At 41.4% G+C, this 22,387-nt stretch overlaps 1 protein-coding gene across 5 annotated transcripts in view; it reads right to left on the bottom strand.

The window, feature by feature from the left end:
- Window positions 1-19,728, bottom strand: part of PLEKHA1 (pleckstrin homology domain containing A1) — a 32,507-nt gene extending 12,779 nt beyond the window's left edge. For 2 of the 5 annotated variants that reach the window (XM_050338794.1, XM_050338779.1), the window contains exons 1-5: window positions 9,050-9,067; window positions 4,974-5,134; window positions 3,477-3,533; window positions 2,581-2,626; window positions 977-1,074 (exon numbers count right to left, since the gene is read on the bottom strand). In XM_050338794.1, coding sequence (XP_050194751.1) covers window positions 977-1,074; window positions 2,581-2,626; window positions 3,477-3,533; window positions 4,974-5,114 — 342 coding nt within the window. In that variant the 5' untranslated portion in view covers window positions 5,115-5,134; window positions 9,050-9,067. Of the gene's footprint in view, window positions 1-976; window positions 1,075-2,580; window positions 2,627-3,476; window positions 3,534-4,973; window positions 5,135-9,049; window positions 9,068-19,391; window positions 19,532-19,585 lie in introns of those variants that run through there. The other 3 variants (XM_050338760.1, XM_050338770.1, XM_050338789.1) reach the window with 3 other exon arrangements.
- Between the last annotated feature and the right edge of the window lie 2,659 nt (window positions 19,729-22,387).

Raw genomic sequence — 22,387 nt, 5'->3', positions numbered from 1 at the left:
ACAAATGATTTCACCAGCCATTTAAAATGCAAGTTAAACATGTGGTAATCAGTGTTGAGACTATATTCTAAACTGATGCAATTAATTATTTAATTTTTCACACTGTTTCCTGAAGTTGAAACAACTCAAGCCTGGTTATGATGTGTCCCCCTTATGGAAAATCCAAGTGAGGAGGCTTTTCATTTGTGAGGCTTTTTATTTATCATTAGCAGTAATGTTTTTACAACTCCAAAGAAAGGGCAACTTTAAAACAAAGCAAACAACTCATATAAACATCCTTAGATAACCTAAAAATGAAAAAGTAACCGACAAGAAATACAAATATGGGCACCCGTCAGAACCCCTTCTTTGCCAGGGTATGCTCTCAAAACTGTTCATTGTCATCACTTCCCCAAAACTGGAGAGAAAACAAAACCATAACTTCTGCCTCCTGAAAAGATTGAGGTAACGCGGGGGGGGGGTTTCTGTCACAAGGTAACGACTTGTCCTGGCCCAGACCAGAAAATAACAGAATAATTTAACATCTGCCAGAAGAACCACTAAAGTTTCTCTGCATGGATGTTACTTGAAATCAGGAGAGAGCCTTTGGAACTTGGCATGATGTGTTTGTTCAATGTTTTAGTGATACTATAAGAAATACCAAATTTTGACAACAGGCAAAAGTATATGTATCTTTTAATTGCTTGCAAGTGTCTTCTAGATATTTCAATCAGTATTAAATGTGCACAATTCATTTTAAATTATTACAAAACATCTTATGCTGTAATTAAAAATATAATCAATCACATTTTTGTCCAATGTCCAAAAAGTAAAATAAACTTAAATTTAGGGGAAGCTCTGTACAGTTTCTTCAAGTTTTGGAAAGCCAAGCCATGACTCGTTTGTGGTGATAAAAACTGGAGGCAAAGGTTACATATAAGCACCCTGAGACAGTCACCATTCGAAAGCATTGCTAAGGATCAACTCAATCACTTACTGTGATTTTGGTAGCTTTGTTCAGAACATTTACCCATTCAACTAGGTCCTGCTGATCATTGGCTTGTAGAAAGTATTTTCTCATCCCTGCATTCATAACTGTTAAAAACCATTGTGAAAAGTTAACAACACCGACATTTAAGAGCAAACTTAACATCATCGTGAAAAGATTTGATTTCAGATGAAAAATCCAGTTGAAGCATTCAAGTGCTCTGCTATATTTGTTTTTAGAAAGTCACCTTAAGGTATGTATATATCCATTTGACAGGATTGATTTATTCTAAAAAAACAAATAATAATTTAAGCTCCCAACTTAAATGGCATCATACAATGTGACAATCTCAATAACACGACTATGATCACTGGGTTTTATTTTTTTAATTTTTATTTCTGGAAAACTCAGTACTGATTACTAAACAGATGATGCTCAAGACCAAACAACTTGAAGATGGCTAGAACATAAGTCTTTATTTTACTTTAGTGACTTGGCAAAGAAAGTATATTTTAATAAGTTTGTATCTTTACTGGTAACACCCAGCATCCTTTATCCAAAAAGGACAAACATATTTCTGTGTAACAGTAAAAAAAATCATGGGTAGTTTGCTCACAGATTTTAAGAACTTATCTTGAAAAGGGTTTTAAGGTGAGCAGTGACTAAAACCCTCCCAGAATTCTGAAGCATTGCAGCTAAAACCTGCACAGATATTGCTGCTCTACCCATACCACAACAGCCCTTCAGGTCACCACTAACAGCAAACCCAGGCCAGAAACAGATCCTTTTGCTTTTCTATCATCTTTCTGCCCAAAGTGGATGGTTTGAAACAAACATTGTTAGATGCAAATATAAATCCAAAACACAAAACTGTATAATGAGTTGATTGAAAAAACAACTCCTGGTAATTGAATAAAATGACAACAAATTTATATTTTTCTTCTAAAAAGTAAAAAAAAAAAAAATTTAATAAATTTATTTAAAATCTTTCAGCCAGCAACTTGGATAATTAAGGTGTTTTAGAGCTGGCCCACTGACAAGAGCAACTTTACAAGTGCTGAAGACAAATCCCTGCACACACACATGAGCAGAGGGATCTGTAGATGGCACTGAGCTGACACAGCAGGTACTCATCTAAAACCCCTGCAGCCCTACACACACGATTTACCAAGTGTTTCACAAGCTCCAACACAGAGAAGGTACCCCAAGCAAATTATTTTTCTCTCGATGCAGCAACAGAGGCTGAAATTTAACTCGAGAACACTGGCTGACAGTATTTTTAAATTAACTGTTTTATCAATAAAACAGACCAAAATAGTTGAATTTCTTGTCTTCACAGCTGACAGGCATGCCATTTATTAATGCCTCAAAAATTTCAGACACCTGAAAAACAGCTCTGACTTACTCCCCATTAAGCTGCAATATGAAAAAATACAATAACACCTTATGAAGAAGCCAACATTCCCCTCACACTAAATAAGCAACAGCAAATACAAGCTGTTTATTTAAAAATTACACTACCAGCTTAGACAGTGACAGAACTGCAGAACACAATCTTTGCTTCAGGTCTCTGAAGAATGTACTTGATGCAGACACCACATGCAAGAACTTACCAAAACAGAACTCTGCCTTTGGCCTTAGCTTAGTTGCATCGCTAACCTGGGAGGGAAATTAAGATCCTAAGTGTCACTGTGCATACAAAACACACATCAGATATCACGAGTTCTACTCTCTTTGAAGGGGCTAAATCCAAAGATCAGCAGCCCAGCAAGCTGGTTAGGTATAATGATATACAGACATAACAAAAATACTATATGAGATTCAGTTCAAGGTATGCAGCCTATGGTAAGAAGACAGCTTAAGACATATGTCCATAAATCTTAAATTTAAGGATTATTTACCAGATAAATGTTGAAATCTGAAAGCATAACATTTTTATTTGCATTTTGGTTCATTAATATATGAATAATGGCCACTTTTCTTCAGGAGTCTCTAAAATGCCCGTGCTGGGGGAGGAGAGAAGCAGGCACCCTGTTCTGAGGGAGGTGTTGACATTTTTACATTATAGAGAACCTCTATCAGGGGTGGGGGAGAAGGCAAAGAAGACTTTTTCAAGTTCACAGTTCTTTTTCACACATATTTAGAACTGGCTGTGTACAGAGTAACGAAATATTTCTTCCCTGCCTATTAAGGATCATTAGTACCTGCAAACTAATCACTCCCAAAGACTTATCTTCCACCTGTCCTTTCACCAAGACTAACTGGAATTCAAATAATCATAAATAATTGAAATATACAGTTCACAACTGTTAATTCTATGCTGCACAAGGAACTGCTACTTAATCTGGTCTTATTTTAATCTGAACCTATTGAAGTGTTTGTAACACTAACTCAGGAACAGCACACAAACAAAAATAGTAACTAAGTGGCATTTAATTTCGTCTGAAGTTGAGGCTTGAGGTAGATACAACCAAGAATTTAGCAACAAGTGTCTTACATGTTATCTTACCTTTGAAATATAGGTAAGTTTAATGACCCCAACAGGTGGAGATCCAGAGGGAAGATTCTGAAACAAATCACACATGTTACAAGGTGAAACTAGTTTATTCTCACATCACAGTCAGTGTTCATGCATAACAAGCAAATAATTCCACAATCAAAACCAAAATCCTACGCCTTTTTTATGGACAATGCACAATGTATGCTTGAAACAGGATCTAAACTACTTGTTTATTATACACACATCTGCTAATCAACTAAAAACAGAAAGACTGCTAGAAACAATGCAAATAGTAATTGTTTCAGAGGTTTATGTATGCTACTAGAGGAAAAAGGATTCTTGTGGGTCTGCATCCAGGAAATCCGGAAAGAATACTTTTTCCTTAACAGATGTTGGAATCTCGTGTACTTTGACCAGGGCAGGCGGAAGGGACAAGAAGTGACATTCATCTGTTATGTCAGGTACTTCAAAGGCCACCTCACCTATTTTCCAGTCACTTCAGGGATTAAGAATGGTCTTCACATAATGCCTCTACAAAACCTCTGCTGTTCTTCAAAACTAAAGCAGTTCGAGAAAATCCAGAAGAAGGTTCAATTCGCCTCTTGCAAGAAATCCTTTCATTTGTACATGAACGATAACATTAAAAAAAATGCCTGAACTAGGCCTGGGTGTGCACTGCAAATAAGCATTGAAACCTCTGGAAAACTGCAGTTTCTACAGCATTTCAAGCTTTTGTTCATGTGCCCTGGTTACATCAGAGGAGAAACAGTAAAAAAAAAAAGAACTGCTTCATACCAATGACTGAGATCAAATGTTTGAAGCCTCTTATTTCCAGCAATTCTTTTTCTCCTCAGTGAGGACTGCTGAATGCCTCAGTCACAAGTCCCATTCATAGAGCTGCACATCATTTACATTTTGGTTTTGCTGGTTCCCTTGAACAGCAGGCTCCTGCATTTTAACTCTGCTCTTCCTGGCAGAACGGTGCAGGGATGACCTGGATCATGTGCTCTTACTGTGTCTGTACCCAAAACTTAAGCAATTATCTGTTCTTCCCTATGCTAGGAAGCACATGGATCCCTGGACACTGTAAAAGCAGCTCTTATCTAAAGGATGCTCTCCATCACAACAAGCTTTCCCCATTCATGCTGGATTGCAACTGCAGGCATGATTATGAATTGCTTTTCAATGACTGATTCCGCTGAGGTAAAGTAATATGAGACAGCTAAATGAGCCACGCAGTGCAAGGAAAACTACACACCCCCACAAAAGGCTAAAGGTGAATTAAAACACCTGTGTTAAAGCAAGTATGTGATTTGCCTCATCAGGTTATATTAAACTGATTTACAATTAATTTACTTATGGCAACTTATTTTTTGCCCTGTTTCTGGGTCCATAATCTAACGCTGAACCCCATTTTACTTCAGCCAAATCCTTAAAAAAAAAAAAAAAATCACCAAAAAGTGGGAACTGATATAAACCAGGACAGTACTGGTAAGACCACCTCACCTGGGGGTTGTCCATGTACCACACCAGGCTGTCCTCCCGTGTGTCCAGGATGAAGTAGCGCCGCAGAAACTTCCCGCTGTTCTCATTTTCTTCAATGTCTAAGAAACCACAGATGCGATTCTGGCGATCCACATAAGGCATTTCTGACCCTGGACATCACACTGCAGAACACAAAGCACACACAAGGTGAGCCAAGTTCCTAATTTTAACCCTGCTCTGTGCCTGCCCATGACATTTTGAGCAGTTTCAGCTTGGGAGCTTCAAGAGGTTTCTACGGAAGAGTAAGTGAGATGTAGCTGCTCCCCCACCCCACCACTGGGTTTTTAGACAGGTCTTCCATTCTTCTTTGAAAACCACACTTAGATATCTAATAGCCCAAAAATAAAAGTGGTAAATAGCAGATGAGATCTAGACCAGCTTTTATAAGATCACTGAAAAATAAAGATTCTCCTTCACAATGCACATCAAGCTCAGAGAACGCTGGGGTTACACTTCCTCCTTTCATGGCAAGAAAGAACCTTTGTCAGCAGCTCTCCTGCCCAGTGCAATTTTTCATATTCTGCCCAGGCAAATTCAACAGAAAGCTTTTAGAAACGTTGTGCACAATTTTCTTTTCTCCTACAGAAAAAGAACTTCGTGTCTAACCGTGTCCAAGAACAGACATCTTTTCATCCTTCTACATTAAACAGCCAAAATGCAGTTGGGTATGAGCAGCAACAGAGATGTGAACACACTTTGTACCGAGGTCTGAGAGTGACACGCCTTTTCTGTTTTACTTTGGCTTTTTTTATTTGTTTAAACACAAAATAATTCAAATCTGCACTGCTGACCACCTCTCCCCATTTTGCCTGCTTCACCTTTTATGGCTTTGCCTTACTGCAGCCACTGCACCGTTGGTTTTGCTTCCTTTTATTTTATGGGACAGTCATTTTACCTTTAGAGCCAGCCTTGTAAGACCAAAGATAAATTTGCATACTTATCTAAAAATGGCAACGAACACACATTTAAACGATAAAAATCAGGTCGATGCCAATCTTTCCCAGGGCAGGAAAGAAATGATTCAGTCTTTACATTTTGTTACAGTGCTCAGAAATAGTACAGATCCAAAAATATTAACATGAGACACACAAGGTTTAAGCACTCCACACTTTTCACAAAATTTTCCAGCTTTCACTGCGTAATATGGAAGTTTCATTTTAATATTTCTTTAAATTCTTTACCTTTATTACTGCCTTAAGGTTACTTGGTTTAAATATAGTTACATACACACACAATGAGGCAGACACCTGATAATTATCTGTAGATAGCTACTGATACACCACAGCACAGCACAATGGATGGCTTCTGAAGTGGGTTTTTTGGGGGGAAATCAGTGTTCATTTTGGGGACTCAGATATGCAGATAACCACACATTTTAGGGATCAATATATATACATGTAGATGTATATTTGTACCTACAGCTGTCATTTTATATGACTAACTAGGATACAAGACAAATTTTGGTTCAACCACTTTGAGAAATAACTTTTTACAAATCTATTATCCTGACTTTGATACCATAACAGAAGAATTTCCAGGAAACAGTTTTAAATCATTTAACTCCAACCTGTAAAACAGTTTACCGTTTTTTTGTGCCCAACACCAAACTAATCTGTCGGTGCCAACTCAAGTTTGGTACATTAAGTTTTGCACCAGGGCCCAAATTTACCAACCTCAATTCAGCAGGACTGGCAAAGAGTTAAAGGGAAAGCAATATAATGGCGATGTTAGCTTGGGGTTTTTTACTATAAGCTGAATTTTAAAGCTAAATGCCTTTTTGTGCATGACAAAGTTAACACACTGCTTTGAGATGCAAGATGTTTTCTGTGGAGGAAAGGAAGGACAAGTGAAGTACCAGGATATTAAATGTGTATGAGCTTTCCATCAAGCAACTCTCTGATTTGCTCCAATTTCTGCCTCCAAAAGGTAGAAGAGTCTCTATATCTAAGAGAGGCAACAATGGTTTAAATAGGCAAAGGTTTGTTTTTCAATGAAGTAACAACATTTTCTAAGGTATTGTAAATGTTATTGGTATGTTACTCACAACTTAAACATCACAGATCTAAGACAAGTTCTGTAACCAAGTTATAACCATAAGTAACACAAAAACAAACACTTGAGCACTCAGGACAATACCATAATTGTAATAAAGTCATCAGCAATTCAATTGCTGGCTCTTGGGATCACTTCACACTGAAGCAACACCTCCCTATAAACACATCTGTAGCTGAGGGCAGGTTTAAGGGGATCTGTCCTCTAAATGACACCTCTAATCTGGCAGAACTTGGCATCACACACAGAAATTTCATTAAAATGAATATAAAAATCATCATTTCACCAGTATTGTCCTAAGCTGGGCCAGGTGGTCCCTCAACAAAATAGATAGAACTTCCGGGGCACCATTTCGGCTTCATATTGACAGTTTGTGAAGGCCAGAAAAGGCCTGTGCCTAAAAAAAGCAAATATTGGTGGCTGGTTTCCTGTCTGAGCAGACTTAAGGCTGTGTTCTCTGCAGATGTGAAGAAAATGAAACAGGGAAAACTTGTTTTTGAAACAAGATACGAATTGATTGAGACTCCTCGAATAAAACCAACCGAATTTTCAAAGCGCTTTTCCCCTACAAGAGAATCTGTGAGGTAAAAAAAAACCTTTAAGGCAAATGAAAGGAGGGGGCTCATAATGCTCCATTATGAACATACAATTATCTGAAGTTAAACTACTCCAATACTTGAACACTTTTTTTTTTCCAGGGCAAGAGACAAAATTCAGAAGCTTTTTTTATTTGTCAATAAACCAATTCTCACAGAAAGAAAAAAACATCAAAAGTCAAACCAAACCTGAAATAACACAGACTTTCTACTTCACAGCACTACTAGCTAATTTCTTGCCTAAAAATTCATACTATTTGCAGCTCCCCTACCCTCTGATGAAAACACAGCATAAAATACCATTAATTCAAAAACTTCAGTTCTGTAACCGCTGTTTTTTTCAGATTAGTTTTAAATTCCTCATGGGATTACTGACCTCTACCAGACTGATGCTCTTGAAGAATAAGAAATAAAAACCCCTCTAACTTCATAATACACTGAAATCTAACATAATATCATGCAAGGGCTTTCCAGCTTTAAAAGTTTGCTTCCATATATTACACCTTGGCAAGGTTCCCCTGTAAATGAATACCTATTCTATTCAGCATTCAAGAATGAACCAAAATTTGTAGTGCACATTAAAAAAAAAAAAAAATCAATTTGTGGCTCTCTTCCAGTTACTGAGGCGACTGAAGACACATGACAAAACCACCACCACAATACCCTTCCTGACAACTCCTGACAGATCTAAAATGTTACTTCTAAAAATTCATATAAAAGGAATTGCAGAACTCCACCATTAATTCCTCAGCATAGGAAATCTGGTTACGAGACCACCAGCCTAAGAATTCATCCAAACTTCAGCTCAAGTGTCTTCAGAGTGCAGATCCTGTCTTGCATGGATATGATTTGCCATTAAATTATTTTAGGTAATAATAAAACAAAAATCTCCAGGTCTGTGTCTATTTTACAGCACTTTACAAAGTGCACCCTTAGTTATTTTCTGCAGCAGAATCTGCAGCACAGAACAGTGTATTAACCCCTCTGCCCACTCCTACAATCAAATATAAAAAGATTACAAGTTCTTAGAGAGAAAAGCTGAAGGTATCAAACCTGTTACAGATCACACACAGCTTCATCTGGTTTTGCCTTCCCTCCCCGGGGTGGGGGGACAGGGAGGGGAGATGAGAGTCAGTGACACAGTTCTGCTTCAGAAAAAAACATCCCCGTGGCCCATTTCCTCTTGGCTCTCGCCATAATCCACCAGAAACCAAAAGATTTCGGAAAAAAAAACCCTTTTGTGGGTGTACAGTGACACTCTGTAAAGAACTCAGCTCCTTTAACTCCTTTCCTGGAGGGCTGTGTTCTGAGTGAGGAGGTCTCATATTATTTTTGAAGCCTTACATCCCCCTTTCCAGCAGCAGAGCACTAATTTGGGTAGGTACATACCTCACCAGCCCAGCTTCTCTCGGGTTTCCCCTCTCCCCGCTCTTTTCCTCTGGGGTGCAACACATACTGGCATTCCCCAACATTTATATCCCACACTGGAGGCTGCCACTATAAATAAAAATCCCAGATCACCTTCTCCAGCCTCCCTGCAAACGCATGACTGCACAAGTAGAACCTGCAGAGGCACACAAGCATCTCCTTTTCACCATTTATAACAGACGGCTTCAACTCTCCTACATTAATTCCTATTTTTAGCTTCCCACCAGCACCTGCTCTCGAGTTCACCTCCTTTACAGACTGGTCACAATCTCCATATCTTCAAGTATAAAGTCTAGACAAGACTGTTGCAGTGATGTACCAGGTGACCTTTCTATGCCCCAACCTCACCTTGGACTTGCTTTCCATAGGCAGTGGAGCACTGGCTGACTAGATATAAGTGGAATTTTGTAAAAAGCCCATGCAATAGGCTTTGCAATATCCACAGGAAAGACTGATTAAGAAATACAGCAATATTTTAGTTCCCCCTGAGCTTTATTTCACATCTCTTCCCCAGGCTCCAGGTGTAATTTCTTACTTTTATTTCTTTGATTTAGAGTAACAGTTGTACTTCCTGCTCTATTAAGGTGTGGACAATTGAAGCTCTGGATTTAACTTACCCCAGGAGATGACTTTGGGGTTCTTCTCCTGTTAGCTAAGAAGATTAAGAAACACACATTACCTACTTACTCATGTCTGTGAAATGAAGAACAACCTTAGCACAACTCCACCTGATAAAATGATGCCATGAGTCATGCCCATCCCTCCTCCCCACCTCCCTTTCCAAGCCCTGCTGTTTACACCAGCTCCAGCACCACAAAGGGAAGGTGAGCAGCATCCCCAGCAACCTCCAGTCTTTCCTGCAGTTCCAGGGACAGCTTAATTAGTGAGTGGGTTTTGCCTAGGCAATTACTATCAGCTTCCTGCAGTAAATCAGCTCCTCTCCAGCTGGTCATCTCTTTACTGACCATTTACTGACTCCCCAGGGGAAGGGATGAGTTCCGACTGTCTTGCTTATCCCCTGAAGAACAGGGCAATGAGACCCTTCCTTCTTGAGTACATCTAGCACAAGGAAGGGAAGAGGGGGGAACAATCCCAACCCTAAGACAAACAGCTCAGAACATCCTCTAAAAACAAGGCATGTAAATCTTCCAGGATAGCAGCTCAAACTTCTTTATTTTCAACCCCCTGAAGCCCCTCCAGCACAGGCAGTCCACCACAGAGATCACTTAAACCACGAGACAATGTCCCTGCTCATCTTTCACACAACCCTTTAAGATACAATTTCCTAAGTACCAAAAACATGACAGAAAAACACTAATCCAGGAGCTGGAGAGGTGATTTGGCTGCAAATCTGATGACAGCCAAAGATAATTCAGAATTGATGGATTTAAAATTACATGACAAGCTTTTCTATTTTCCCAAAGATCCTTCACTGATTCCTTTTTGTTCTGGAGGGCACAACATTGGACACTTCTGTTAACAGAGAAGACATGACTTTGATTTCAGGAAGCCTATGACACTATTACCAACATTCTAACTACCTCTAAAAATGAGAACTGGAAATCTCCAGGAAACACTGTCCCCTAAATCTAAATTTACATTTCTTCTCTAAAGTGGTCAAAAAGAAGCAAGAAAAGCAGCTGCAAAAAGCCAGTATCCACCTGGAAGAGAATTCTTAAACACAAGTAATTTTTTTTGCAGAATTAAAAAACCTGAAGTAAATGCTACATTAGTAGCATTGACCTCTCCTACCCCTGACCAAACTAGGAGGGATATCAAACACCACATCCCTCCCCCAGTACCTAATCCAACTCCCAACCAGAACACAAGATAGAAAAATCATCCTTTGCACTGGTGAATCACCTCACAAAAGCAGCAGCCTTATCTTGCACTGAAGTCTTACTCAGTCGTGATTCTGTCTTCAAAACACGGATCTGCTGTTTTCCAGGAAGACTTGTTAAGTCAGGGTAGGCCACCCGTTCCTGCCTGTCCCAGTGTCCCAGCAAGTCAAATGACTGATTTTACTCTATACTATCCACTAATGTTACTTTATTGCCTAGGTAAAAACTTCATTATGTTTTAGGGGAAGACTGGAGTTCTGAGGAAAATGTTCTGAATCCATCACTCCCTGGCCCATTTCAAGCACTGATCTACAGGTTCCACAATGGAACAGACTGGTGCTTCCCCAAAGACTTTTTGCAGGGATTTCTCTAGGTGATGTTTTGTGCTCTTAATTTAACTATTCTTAATTTAACTACTTTCCTCCATTTCAAGGTATTTGCAACAGGAGCCAAAGGCTTTGGGATATGAGGAAATGCACTGCACAGGATGCAAAACTCCTCTCTATCACTGATCTCCCAAGACAGCCAAAAAACCCCCACCTCGCCTATTGATGGTTTCTGCAGAGCTAAAGCAAGTATTTTATTTGTCCCTCTAAATGCCCTGTGCAATGAGGCCATTATAAAAAAAACACTCTTGAAATTTATCTATGAATAATTTATGATGATCAGCTTACAAAGCAGTAAAGAAAAATAACAAAGCTAAGGGACAGGGAAAGAATATTCTCAATAACGCCAAGTCTTTACAACAGCCAGAAATTCAGTTTTCAACACTTCATATTAAGTCTAGGTAATACAGAGTTACTCAAAATGAGATATAATCAGAGATAAGTATGAGGAAAACAAAATACAGATACTGGAATTCACTTTGATTATCTCACAAAACCCCCAAGTTTTTAAACGCTTATTAATTTCAGTTACAGACCAGTTAAAATGCTTAAAAAAATGCAGGTTCAGAGTTGGTTACCATTTACAATGATTTTTAATGTTATTATAAACCTTTTCAAAATTTTAAATAAGTGCCACCTGCCAAACTCCAAACCAGACAAAATCAGGACCTTGTTCTTGAAAAGGCTTACAGGCTTCATCTATAGAAATTATTCCATTCATGACAACCACAACAAATTAGAGATTAAGCAGGGAATAAGCATATTACTTATCAGGATTACTTATTATTATTATTACTAGTTAACCATTCGTTAAAAAAACCTGTTTAATTTCAATAATAAATTATTAACTGTTTCATTTAGGCCAAGCACTTTGAGCACTGGGATTCCACACACTGCCATCTATTTCAAATTCCCATCTGCCTCAAACTACAAATCCTGATGAAGCTTATTTGGCCTGAGGAAGTTCGAATACAAAAAGAAGGCGAGGCTGGTTAAAAAAAGAAGTTTGCCGTTTTTGAGCCAGTCTCGCTGATTTTCACCCTGAATCCTGGGTATAAACTCAGCAGTATAAACAAACACAGACCTCCTTCCTGTGAAGTGTTCAAGAAATGAAAAGGCCAGCTGGTTAGGAAATTAGCAAGTTGAAAATATCTTCTTCAGTTTTCACAGAGTACTTTAGCATTGTTAAAGAAACAGCAGCACGTACATAAGAGTGTGTGAAATTAAATTTGAAAGCACTGCTTCAAGAAGAGAAAATTATCTGCCTCAGTAGCATCAAAATGTTGTGCTGAAAACACCGTGTAGAAGCCAGAGGGGAAAATTAAAACAGCATTGCAGTAGTAAAAGATTACCTTTAGCACAGAGATCCAGGCAAGTTCTGAATTTAAATGCAAGAATATCATACTCAGACCAATTCCATTCAACTCTACATATTTAAGACACTCTAAAGCCAGCTCTGAGTAGCTGAATAGCTGCAAACTGTGACTCCACATTACATCTGCCTGCTAGGAGCACAACACATCACATCTTATTCCCCCCAAACACAAGTCGAAGACAACATTTAACGACTCTGTCTACAGTGAGCTCAGAGGAATCACATTCCTTTTTACACTTGTAACCAAACTGGAGTCTAACAAGGGCTGTAAATGACTGAATTTTCAGTTCATTTAAAGTATCAAATAATAAATACAAGATTATCAGACAAATATGTGGTTTGACCCTTTTTAAAGATGTAGAAGGATTTCATGGAAACCAAAGCACTCAAAGCAAGTAACTGATTATCAAATTTCATTTTGTAGATCTAATTTAGCAAATCCAATGCAGAAAAATAATTAAAAAAAAAAAAAAAAGCCACAGTTCCTCTACATTAAAACTTTGTGAAGGAAATATTACTATTGTTAAAAATTCCACCTGACTGTTATTTTAACACCGTGGGACTTTTCAGTACAGACCATGTTTGGTTCATTGCATGTCACTACATGGGCCAAACTTCCCTCTACTGCAAAGACCAGCCATCTCCTGCAGAATCCAGCTCACTTATCAATTATATACACAAGGATTCACAGAGATTAGGACTAATCTCAGAGCTCTTCAGCAAGTGCAAGTGTAGTAAAAGCTCTTTAGGGAGAACAAGGCTTTGCCTGTCTCATGGAAGAGAACCAATATGCATTTACAGAACACATGTCAGCTCCTGTTTACCACAGTGGGAGGGGAAAATTAAGCTCCCATCAAATGACAAGATTTTGGGGACATTGCCTCCCCCCTCCTTTCTTTTATACATCTTAAATCAAGAAAATTAAATCCCACGCTGGCATATTTAATAAAAGTCTCACCTGACACAGAAAGAAACCCCTGAAGTGAAGGCTTATCTGCAGTGACAGGTTTTGTAGCACGGTGCCAGCACACGAACACTTGACTTGAAGCACAGCATTCACTGTAACTTCTCAAAGAATTAATTTCCAGCAGCCTTCCTCCTTGGAAGCAAGCCACGAGCCCGAAGGAATTGTCCTCACCTCAGGTACAGCCCGTGTCTGGTTGCTGACCTTCTTCCTCACCTCTCTTCTTGTTTGTGGGATGACACAAACACCAGTCACTGCCCAGCTGCTGCTCTGCATTGACAAAGGTGTTTCCCAAAGCCCAAGTAAACAGTGTGCATATGGAGAAAAACACCATTCCACCTACACAGTAACCCCAACAGCACCAGGAAGTCACCAGGCTCCTGTCTGACCTGCACACGGCGAGATGGAAACACTCCAGAGGAATCACAAGTCCTGTGTATGTGCAACAACGTGCCTGGAAATCCTGGATGCACCAGGAACATGCAACAGGCTGCTTTTCAACACCCTGTCCTGCTGCCTTCCCCCAAGAAGGGAGCAAAGGAGCCTCCTGAAGGAATCACGATCCTCCACCCAAAAACCAGGGCACTGCACAAATTAGCAAGACAGCATAAATAAATTACAGGACCTGCAGTGAACTTGACTGAAGGGAGACATAATAAAAAGAAAAAAGTTAATCAGAAAAAAACACAATATAACCAAAGCCAGAAATCCTGAATAAGCAAAAACACTTCTGCATCAAGAACATCCCTTAAGCAGCACTAAGTGCACACACAGGCACAGAGTCTACTAGACACAGAAATAACTTGTCAAACAAATCTTTGGTGCAGCCAAAGTTTGCATTTGTCATTTTAAGCCTCCCCAAAGAGTTAACCAATATATTTAACAACATCTTTTGAAGTGCAGCTTTAAGAGGACTGTTCAGTCTTACAGCAAACCTGGCATGTAACTGTTCCAGCGCTTAACAGAAGAACACTTAATTAAGTCACTAGTCTGAACAAGTTCAAACACATTTTCTTGGACATGGGATGGAAATGTGGTGGGTACCAAAGCACCCAAGGAGAGCATACACATCAAAACAATTACATATTAAATGAATGAATTTATCACCTATCTGTCAGCATTCAGACTGTTTCTGGGAGTGTTGACTCTCAACAGTGGAAACATGTTTGCAAAGCTCCATAATTGCTGTCTAGTCTACATTTTCAATTTATAGCAACAAGGGCCTATTTCCACCAGAAGGGTTTTAGATCCAAAATACTTTTAGCTTTATAATGTTACTAAAGACACTACTTTTTAGAGGTGGCTGCAAATTCCTTTCCCCCTTGGGACACTGGGGAGGTATAGAAGTTATTTTTTCTCAGCCTCTTTCACACGGAAAGTCAATAAATCAGACCTAATTTAAGAGATTCTGCCTATCATGCCAGCAGAACAAAGGAACAAAACTGATACCCAAAACATTTGGATGCAATGGTTAGCTAGGATTAAAACCATCTCCCAAAGAAGAGAACAGCCAACAAAGGAACAGAGAGAGCTTTGCTACTGTTCCCTGTGTGGCAGAGCCCTAACAGAGAAGGTTTGCATGTTTGTTTGGGTATTTTAAGCATTGTTTTTAAATTTTGTTAAACAAGCAAAGCAATGCAGTGCTCCCTAAAGCTTCAAGGACTTGTTTTCTCTGTCTTTAACTGACCCAAGAAATTTCCAATCAAAACCTTTTTTTTTTTTTACCCTCACTTATTTTTCTGGTTTGACTCCTCCTGCCTGGAGCTCATCCCTGGCTTTTAAACCTTGGGGCATTTTCTCCAACCTCTCCCCTCCCAGCACAAGGGAGCTTTATCACCACCCCTGGACTAGCACACTGGACACATCAAACCTGCCACACAAAGCAGAGCTGCTGCTGCTCTGCAGTCTCGGTATGAGAACGGAGGGACAGAGCAGCAGCTTGTCCCAGGCCACACAGGAAGCTTTCTGGCAACTCACTGAGCTGAACCTGTTTCCCAAGTCCCAGAGCAGCAACCTCACCACTGAACCACCTTTCTTCTACATAAAATACCTGAAACTATTCAGATTTTAAGGCAAAGGCATATGTTCAAACCTGAAAACTGTTTAAACTGTTGAATGCCACAAATGTCTACCAGACCTGCAACTCCCTCCTCGAGCAGATAACATCTGTTAAAAGTAAGTGGCTCATACAGTTCTGCACCAGAAAGCTTAATAAGTTCCTTCTCCAAGATTAAAGAAACACCTACACATTCTAGATGCTTCTGCAAGTCCCTGGAGGGAGAAAACGCTGCTCAGTGCTGAGACAATGAACCAGCTTCCTTCCTCAACAGCAACAAAACCCTGCTGCTTTACCTAGCACTGAGAGGAAAGTGTTATTTATAGAATTCAACCATATATGAACATGTATCTAAATATTTCTCACAGTTAGGGGACAGCATGTGGCAAGGTGACCTTAGACCCATACATTTTCAAAGCCCTAATTGGAGAGATCAGTGCAAGAGGAGAAAAAAAAAAATTTGAAACGGTTCTGCCACATCTCCCATTCCAACTCATTTCAGTCATTCTCTGCATTAAAGTGTAACTTCAAAACCTGAACTCGAGCCATTCTCATTACTCTGACCTCTTCAGCAGGAAATCTTTCTAGAGCAGTTACATTATTTTTAAATGTCAGATAAGCCCACTAGAATTTTGATATTTAGGTTTCTTATATAATTTTATAAATCATTGATAGCAATGCTTCTAGCCATGTCTTACTGCATTTAGGCCCAAAACCAAAAGAATTCATGTACTGACCATTCGGTTTCTTATATAATTTGTTTCCTGGTGACTTCTCAAGCACTTGCTACTCTTTACGCTAAAGCCAGTTACCCAAATTCCCCTATTTTGGCACTGCAGTAAGCTACTATCCTGTATTTTCATACAATTATACAACTGTACAAAGGTTCACTTGGCTCCAAACTTCGGTAAGTATTTTCTAAGATTAATTCTATTGTCATATAATTATCATAGAAAAAAAAAAATAATCTGCCAAAAACCACTCTGCAAGAAAGATTCATGCTCTGGTATCACAAGTTCCTGATTGTCTAAACACTGATGTGCAGCTGGACACATCCCAGGGCACACCAGAGCATGCAAGGAAACTTCTCATTAGAGCATGCACTCACTTCCCAACACTGCTGGTTCGCTGCTCTCTGAAGGAACTGCATTTACTCTGATAACTGTCAGCTTAAATAACCAGGAACAGTCAGTAATGCAGACACCGATGGAATCCTAAATCTGCTGAAATAGATTAAGAATTGTGCAGGCCTGGCAGTCTGGGCTACATCCAGCACTGCACTGGAGGCTGTGTTACAAGCAGAGACATTTCAGTAACGTCCTCCAGTTCTTTCTAATCTGTTACAGTCAATAAAAACTGACTTTTGCACTTCCTCTCCTCTGCACCAACCCCCTGACATACAGCAGCCTTTATTTCAGCTCCTACAGCTCCCTGGCCTTGGGAAATAAGCCACAGCTACCTGGAAAAAGGGAGGCCTTTTCCTGCAGTCTCTTCCTCATGTACGTGCCTTCCTTATTCCCCATGTGTGTGTCTGTCTTCTGTCACTCAGTTACTACTGCTGAGCAAAAACAAACACAGGGCGAGAGGAGGAGGAAAAGGCTTAAGATGCTGCCTGTTTTCCTCATACACTGGTTCTTCTCTGCCTGTTCTCCAATTTATATGAAAGCATCTCCTCCTCCAAAACATTTAAACACCGCAATAGAGCTGTCAGTGATCCAGTGTGCACCTTGTTCTTTAATTTCACCCTTAAAATGCAGAGCTGCGCAGTGGAACACGAGGCCAAGTGTGGTTGTAAAGCACCAAAACAGCTTAAGAAAATAGATTTTATCGTTAGAAACGATCAACTCGAAATTAAATTTTCTAGGCTCACAAAATGAAATCGCAGTGGTTTATAACTGCAAACAGAACATAGCAGAGTCACACAAAGTTTCAATTTTTTATGCAAAGCTGACTCCAGCAGTCCAGCATTCAGTGATATCCAGGATACACGAACTCCCCATGCATTATTTCTTGAATTATCACTTTCTGCATCAGTGCTTACCTATCCCCAAATGAAAAGTTTCTCCTCCAAATACCAACCAGGCTCAGCATCTCTCTCTACCACGAGATATTTCAGCCCACTTTTCACACTTACTCACATGACAAACAGGAAAGCAGCACTTCTACACTTCTTTGCTTTACAAACCTCACAGTTTTATGTATTGTTACTTCTGCGACTCTCTCAACTAAAAATAACCAGGAGTAGGAAACAAAGACTGAATGGACCTAAAATGTAAGTTCACAGTTCCAAACTCACTGTTAAGACTCACCAGAATGCAGTGAGTGCTCTGTCAATTTATCTAGTGTGGAGCCTCACGAGAACAAGTGATAAAACTTAAGAGTCTTCCTGTACAAAACTGGATGTGGAGACCTTTCTGAGGACTACTGAATTGGCTTTGAAGTTGTGACTCAGCTGTGAAATAAACTGACATGAATTTATCACACTTCATAGCTATTTCCAAATCAGAAGTATTAAAAAAAAATAAAAAAATCCTTAAAAGTGCAGCACAGTAAACTCAGTAAGACAGAGTAATTCATCACAGAGCAACCAAAGTTACCAGGTACAGTTCCAGCTCAGTAAAAACTGTGTCTGTGCTGCTTTAGAATGAACAAATATAACAAAAGGAAGAGGACAAATCTAAACAAAAAAATGCAAAACCCAACAAACCCTGATGCATTCAACAGTGAGAAACCATTCCTTGCACCTCATAGGCCCAAAATGCAGGATCAAATATGGCTCTGTCTTCCAGTGTCATGTGTGGGATTGGGTAATGGGAAGAGAACAGAAAATTGATATTTACAGGCATTACAGCCCCTGTGAGTAAAGTAAGGAATTTGTCAAAAGGTAAAAAAAAGCTGATGCTGTGCAGTTTGCTTGTTCATCTAATAGTCTCTTTAAAAGTACTGTGCTTTGGTGAGAAGGTGAAGCATGGGGAGATCCAGCTCTTTAAAACCTAAACCAAATTTAAAAAGGAGTTCTACTGCTCAACTTTACTCAGATAAGGAACCCCTTTTGCTCAGGCCTAATTCAGAAGCTCAGCCTAACAAATTAATAACTGTTTTCCCTCTTGAAGACTATTCATTCTGCTTGACTATAAACACAGTACGTTGATTACTGAAAATTAGAGTTGGTTTTTTTTTTAAAAAAAAGGCCTCAAAACAGCAGCCTGTTCCCCAAAGAGAAATTGCTGTGCTCTTGATGTTACTTTGCGAACATTTTAAGCAACGACAACAGTGCCTTTTACGAAGGTCATGCCCGAGTCCCTCCTGAGGGAACCGCACAACACACGCAGTAATTTCAGCCTGTATTAAACCAGCAGCACCGCCAAACGCCTATCCGGAATTTTAAAGGCGCTAAAAACCGCGGACACAACAACAGCAGTTACACTTTAACACTCGTTTTCACAGCCCAAGTTATCCATCTGAACTCGCCCGGGCTCAGTAAATAACCAAGCTAACCTGGAACACGGGGCAACAGCTTGTCCAGCACGGGCCTCTCCAAGGGCTAAAAACAACAAACCCACCGCCGCACGGCCCCGGCCGCGCTCCCCTCCCTGCCCTGCCCTCCCTGGGATGGGGATGCCGAGCCGAGCCCGCACAGCCCCGCAGGGTCTGCCCGGGACCGCCCGCCCCCGCCCTTACCTCCGGGGCCGGGACAGCGCCGCCGGGCCGATCCCACGCGCGACACCGAGCCCCCCGCGCCCGGCGGCGGCTCCCGGGAGAACGGGCAGGGAGAGGAGGAGGAGGAGGAGGGAGCGGGACGGAGCCCTGCGCGGCCGCACGGCGGGCGGGCGCGGCAGGAACAGCATCACCCGGGGCGGGGCCGCCGCACTTACCGGGGAGCCGTGACGGGAGCGGCGAGGAAGGGAGAGCCGTGCCGGGAGCCTGGAGCCTGGAGCCGAGCCGAGCCGGGCCGAGCCGAGCCGAGCCGAGCCGGGCCCGCTCCCGGCCCGGAGCCACCCCCGCTCCCGAGCCCCGCCGAGGGATCGGGCCCCTCCCGCCACCCCGCCGGGAGGCTCCCCGTGCGCATGCGCCGCAGCCGCGCAGCCCGCTGGGATATGTAGTGCGGTGCGGGGGGCGAGGCGCGGCGGCGAGGGGCATGATGGGAGTTGTAGTCTTGCTGTGGTGGTAGTGGGGCTGTGTTTGACGGGGAGGCCCCGGCGGGGAAGGGACTGTTGGATGTTGGGAATAAAGTATCCCTTGTGAGGGTGGGAGGCACTGGAATGTGCTGCCCATTGAGGCTGTGGGTGCCCCATCCCTGGAAGTGCTCAAGGGCCAGGTCGGACGGGGCTCGGAGCAGCCTGGTCTGGTGGAAGGTGTCCCTGCCCACGGCAGGGGGTGGAACGAGACGAGCTTTAAGGTCCCTTCCAACCCTTAACATTCTTTCTGTGAACTGATGATCACTGACCGTGTGGTGGTTTGCAGGGCAGGTTCCTGGTTCTGCACCTGGGACAGGCTGGCCCTGGATGCACGGACAGACCGGGGAACAACACCCTGGAAAGGGACCTGGGGGTCCTGGTCAGTGGCAGATGGGCTATGAGTCAGCACTGTGCCCTTGGAACTCACAGCAGTTAGCTTCTCTTGCTCAAGGATATCCTGGAGCTTTAAGGATGTAGTAAATCAAGGGGTTGATGTATTGCTGAACTGGCAAGAGACTCAAGGTCCATCTGCCCACAGCTCAACTATCTTCAGTACAACACTAAAAATCCCACCTACCAATCAGAGATGAAGACCCTTCCCTGAGCATGCACAAAAGTTTTTAGGGATCATGTCATTTCTGTGGAAATGACTAACCAATCCTAACAGAGCAGCTGCTCCTAACTCTGAACTTCTGCGCACAAATAACGGTGCAGAAAGCCTGGTGGGGGGGTGCTGGATTTGTGGAATCCCACTGAGCACCCAGGCTTGCACAGCTCTGAAATGAATGATCAGTGTCTCCCTCGAGTGTGTAACTCTTGCCTTGCTGCACACTGGGTGCCAAGACCACACTCTGGCAGCCAGAAGGACCAGCTGAGTCCTGGAGTGCATCAGGCACAGCATCACCCTGTGACCAGTGACAGGACACAAGGGAACTGCTGTCAAGGAAGGTTTAGGATGGATATTAGGAAAAGGTTCTTCCCCCAGAGGATGGTTGGGCACTGAACAGGCTCCCCAAGGAAGTGGTTGTGCCCTCAAGCCTGACAGAGCTGAAGGAGCATTTGGAGAACGCTCTCAGGGACAGGGTGGGATTGTTGGGGTTGTCCTATGCAGGTCAAGAGTTGGACTCGATGATCCTTCCAGCTCAGGGCATTCTGTGACTGTGTGACAGTTTGGACATGTGGAAAATCAAGCCCTGCCCTTCCCTGCTCAGAGAGGCCTGGAGCCTCAGGTGCTGCCTCAGAGCCTGTTGCCATCGGTCCTAGAGGCAAATAGCAACTTCCAGCAATGATGTTTAACCACTTTTACTGGGAAGATACACCAAGTTTATACTGAAAAACTTAGTAAACTTTCAGTTTTCTGAAAATAGTAATAAAGATTATTTTTTTCCCTTGCTCAAAGCAGTGCTCTCTCTAATTATAGAAATCATTTGAACTTGGCTGTACCCTGTAAATACATCTTTGTTTCAAGCTGGCATGTAACAACCATACTTCACAGTGAGACAAAAGCTGTAATCAGAGCACAACAATGAAAGCTGAAGTCAGCTGCAAACAATGCAGCACCATTCCCATGGCAACTTTTCCCTATCAAACCCCGGAGAGGTCACACACTCTGCAGCTGCACGAGCCAGAAACTTTTCAATCTAGGCTTCATTCACAATTATTCATACTTTTTTTTTGTTTGATTCTCACTTAACAGCGTTGTACTGGAGTTAATGCAACACAATTAACAGTGGGAAGGCACCACGTCCCTCCCCCGCTCGAGTCATTCCATGAGCTGCCACAGTCAGGATAGTCCTGTCAGGAGGAGAAATGTCAATACAAGCACATGGAAGAGCCCTTTACAAAATTATACTCCCTTTCTGCAACCAAAAAAAGCCCTGCAATCAAAAGTCATCCCATAACACATGAAAACCATGGCAGCCCATAGTCTGATGTGTCTTAGTTTTCATATACTTTCTCCAGCCTCCCACACAAGGTTTGAATAACCAGATATTCTGACAGTAGGACTCAGGAAAGGCAAAAAAAAAAAGATGATTACATTTAGAAGAAGGAACATATTTTATTGAAATCAGGTAACAAAGTTCTTACTGTATTTTATCATAATTTCCATCAGGGAAGACTACTGTAACCTTCCTTTTAAGATGGCCTGATTCTCCCCATGTTTGCAATTTAGTGAGGAGACAATCAGGTATCTGAAGAACTATCTTTACTTAAGCTGAGCTATCAAGACTTTAAAATAGCCAAATTCTGTAAATTGTGCTGTTCACGAAAGCACTTTCATGAAATACACGTGGAGAGCCAAAAGATGAAGAGATAGGAATCTTTGTCCAAGACAACCTTGTGTGTGTATATATATGTATATATATACATACCATAAATATAGTCATTTCTAATGCCTCAATTTAAAGCAAAACTTGCTTTCAGTAAGCAGCTGCTTGTAGCTGCAGTGTTATGATTTGTCCTGGTACACAGTCCACTTAAAGCTCAGCTGAGCTCCCT

This window comes from Myiozetetes cayanensis, unplaced genomic scaffold, assembly GCF_022539395.1.
Source record: "Myiozetetes cayanensis isolate MyiCay16 unplaced genomic scaffold, myiCay2020 scf10, whole genome shotgun sequence".
Taxonomy (NCBI): Eukaryota; Metazoa; Chordata; class Aves; order Passeriformes; family Tyrannidae; genus Myiozetetes; species Myiozetetes cayanensis.
The sequence above is the reverse complement of the archived record's forward strand: the minus strand, read 5'-3'. Positions and strand labels throughout refer to the sequence as shown.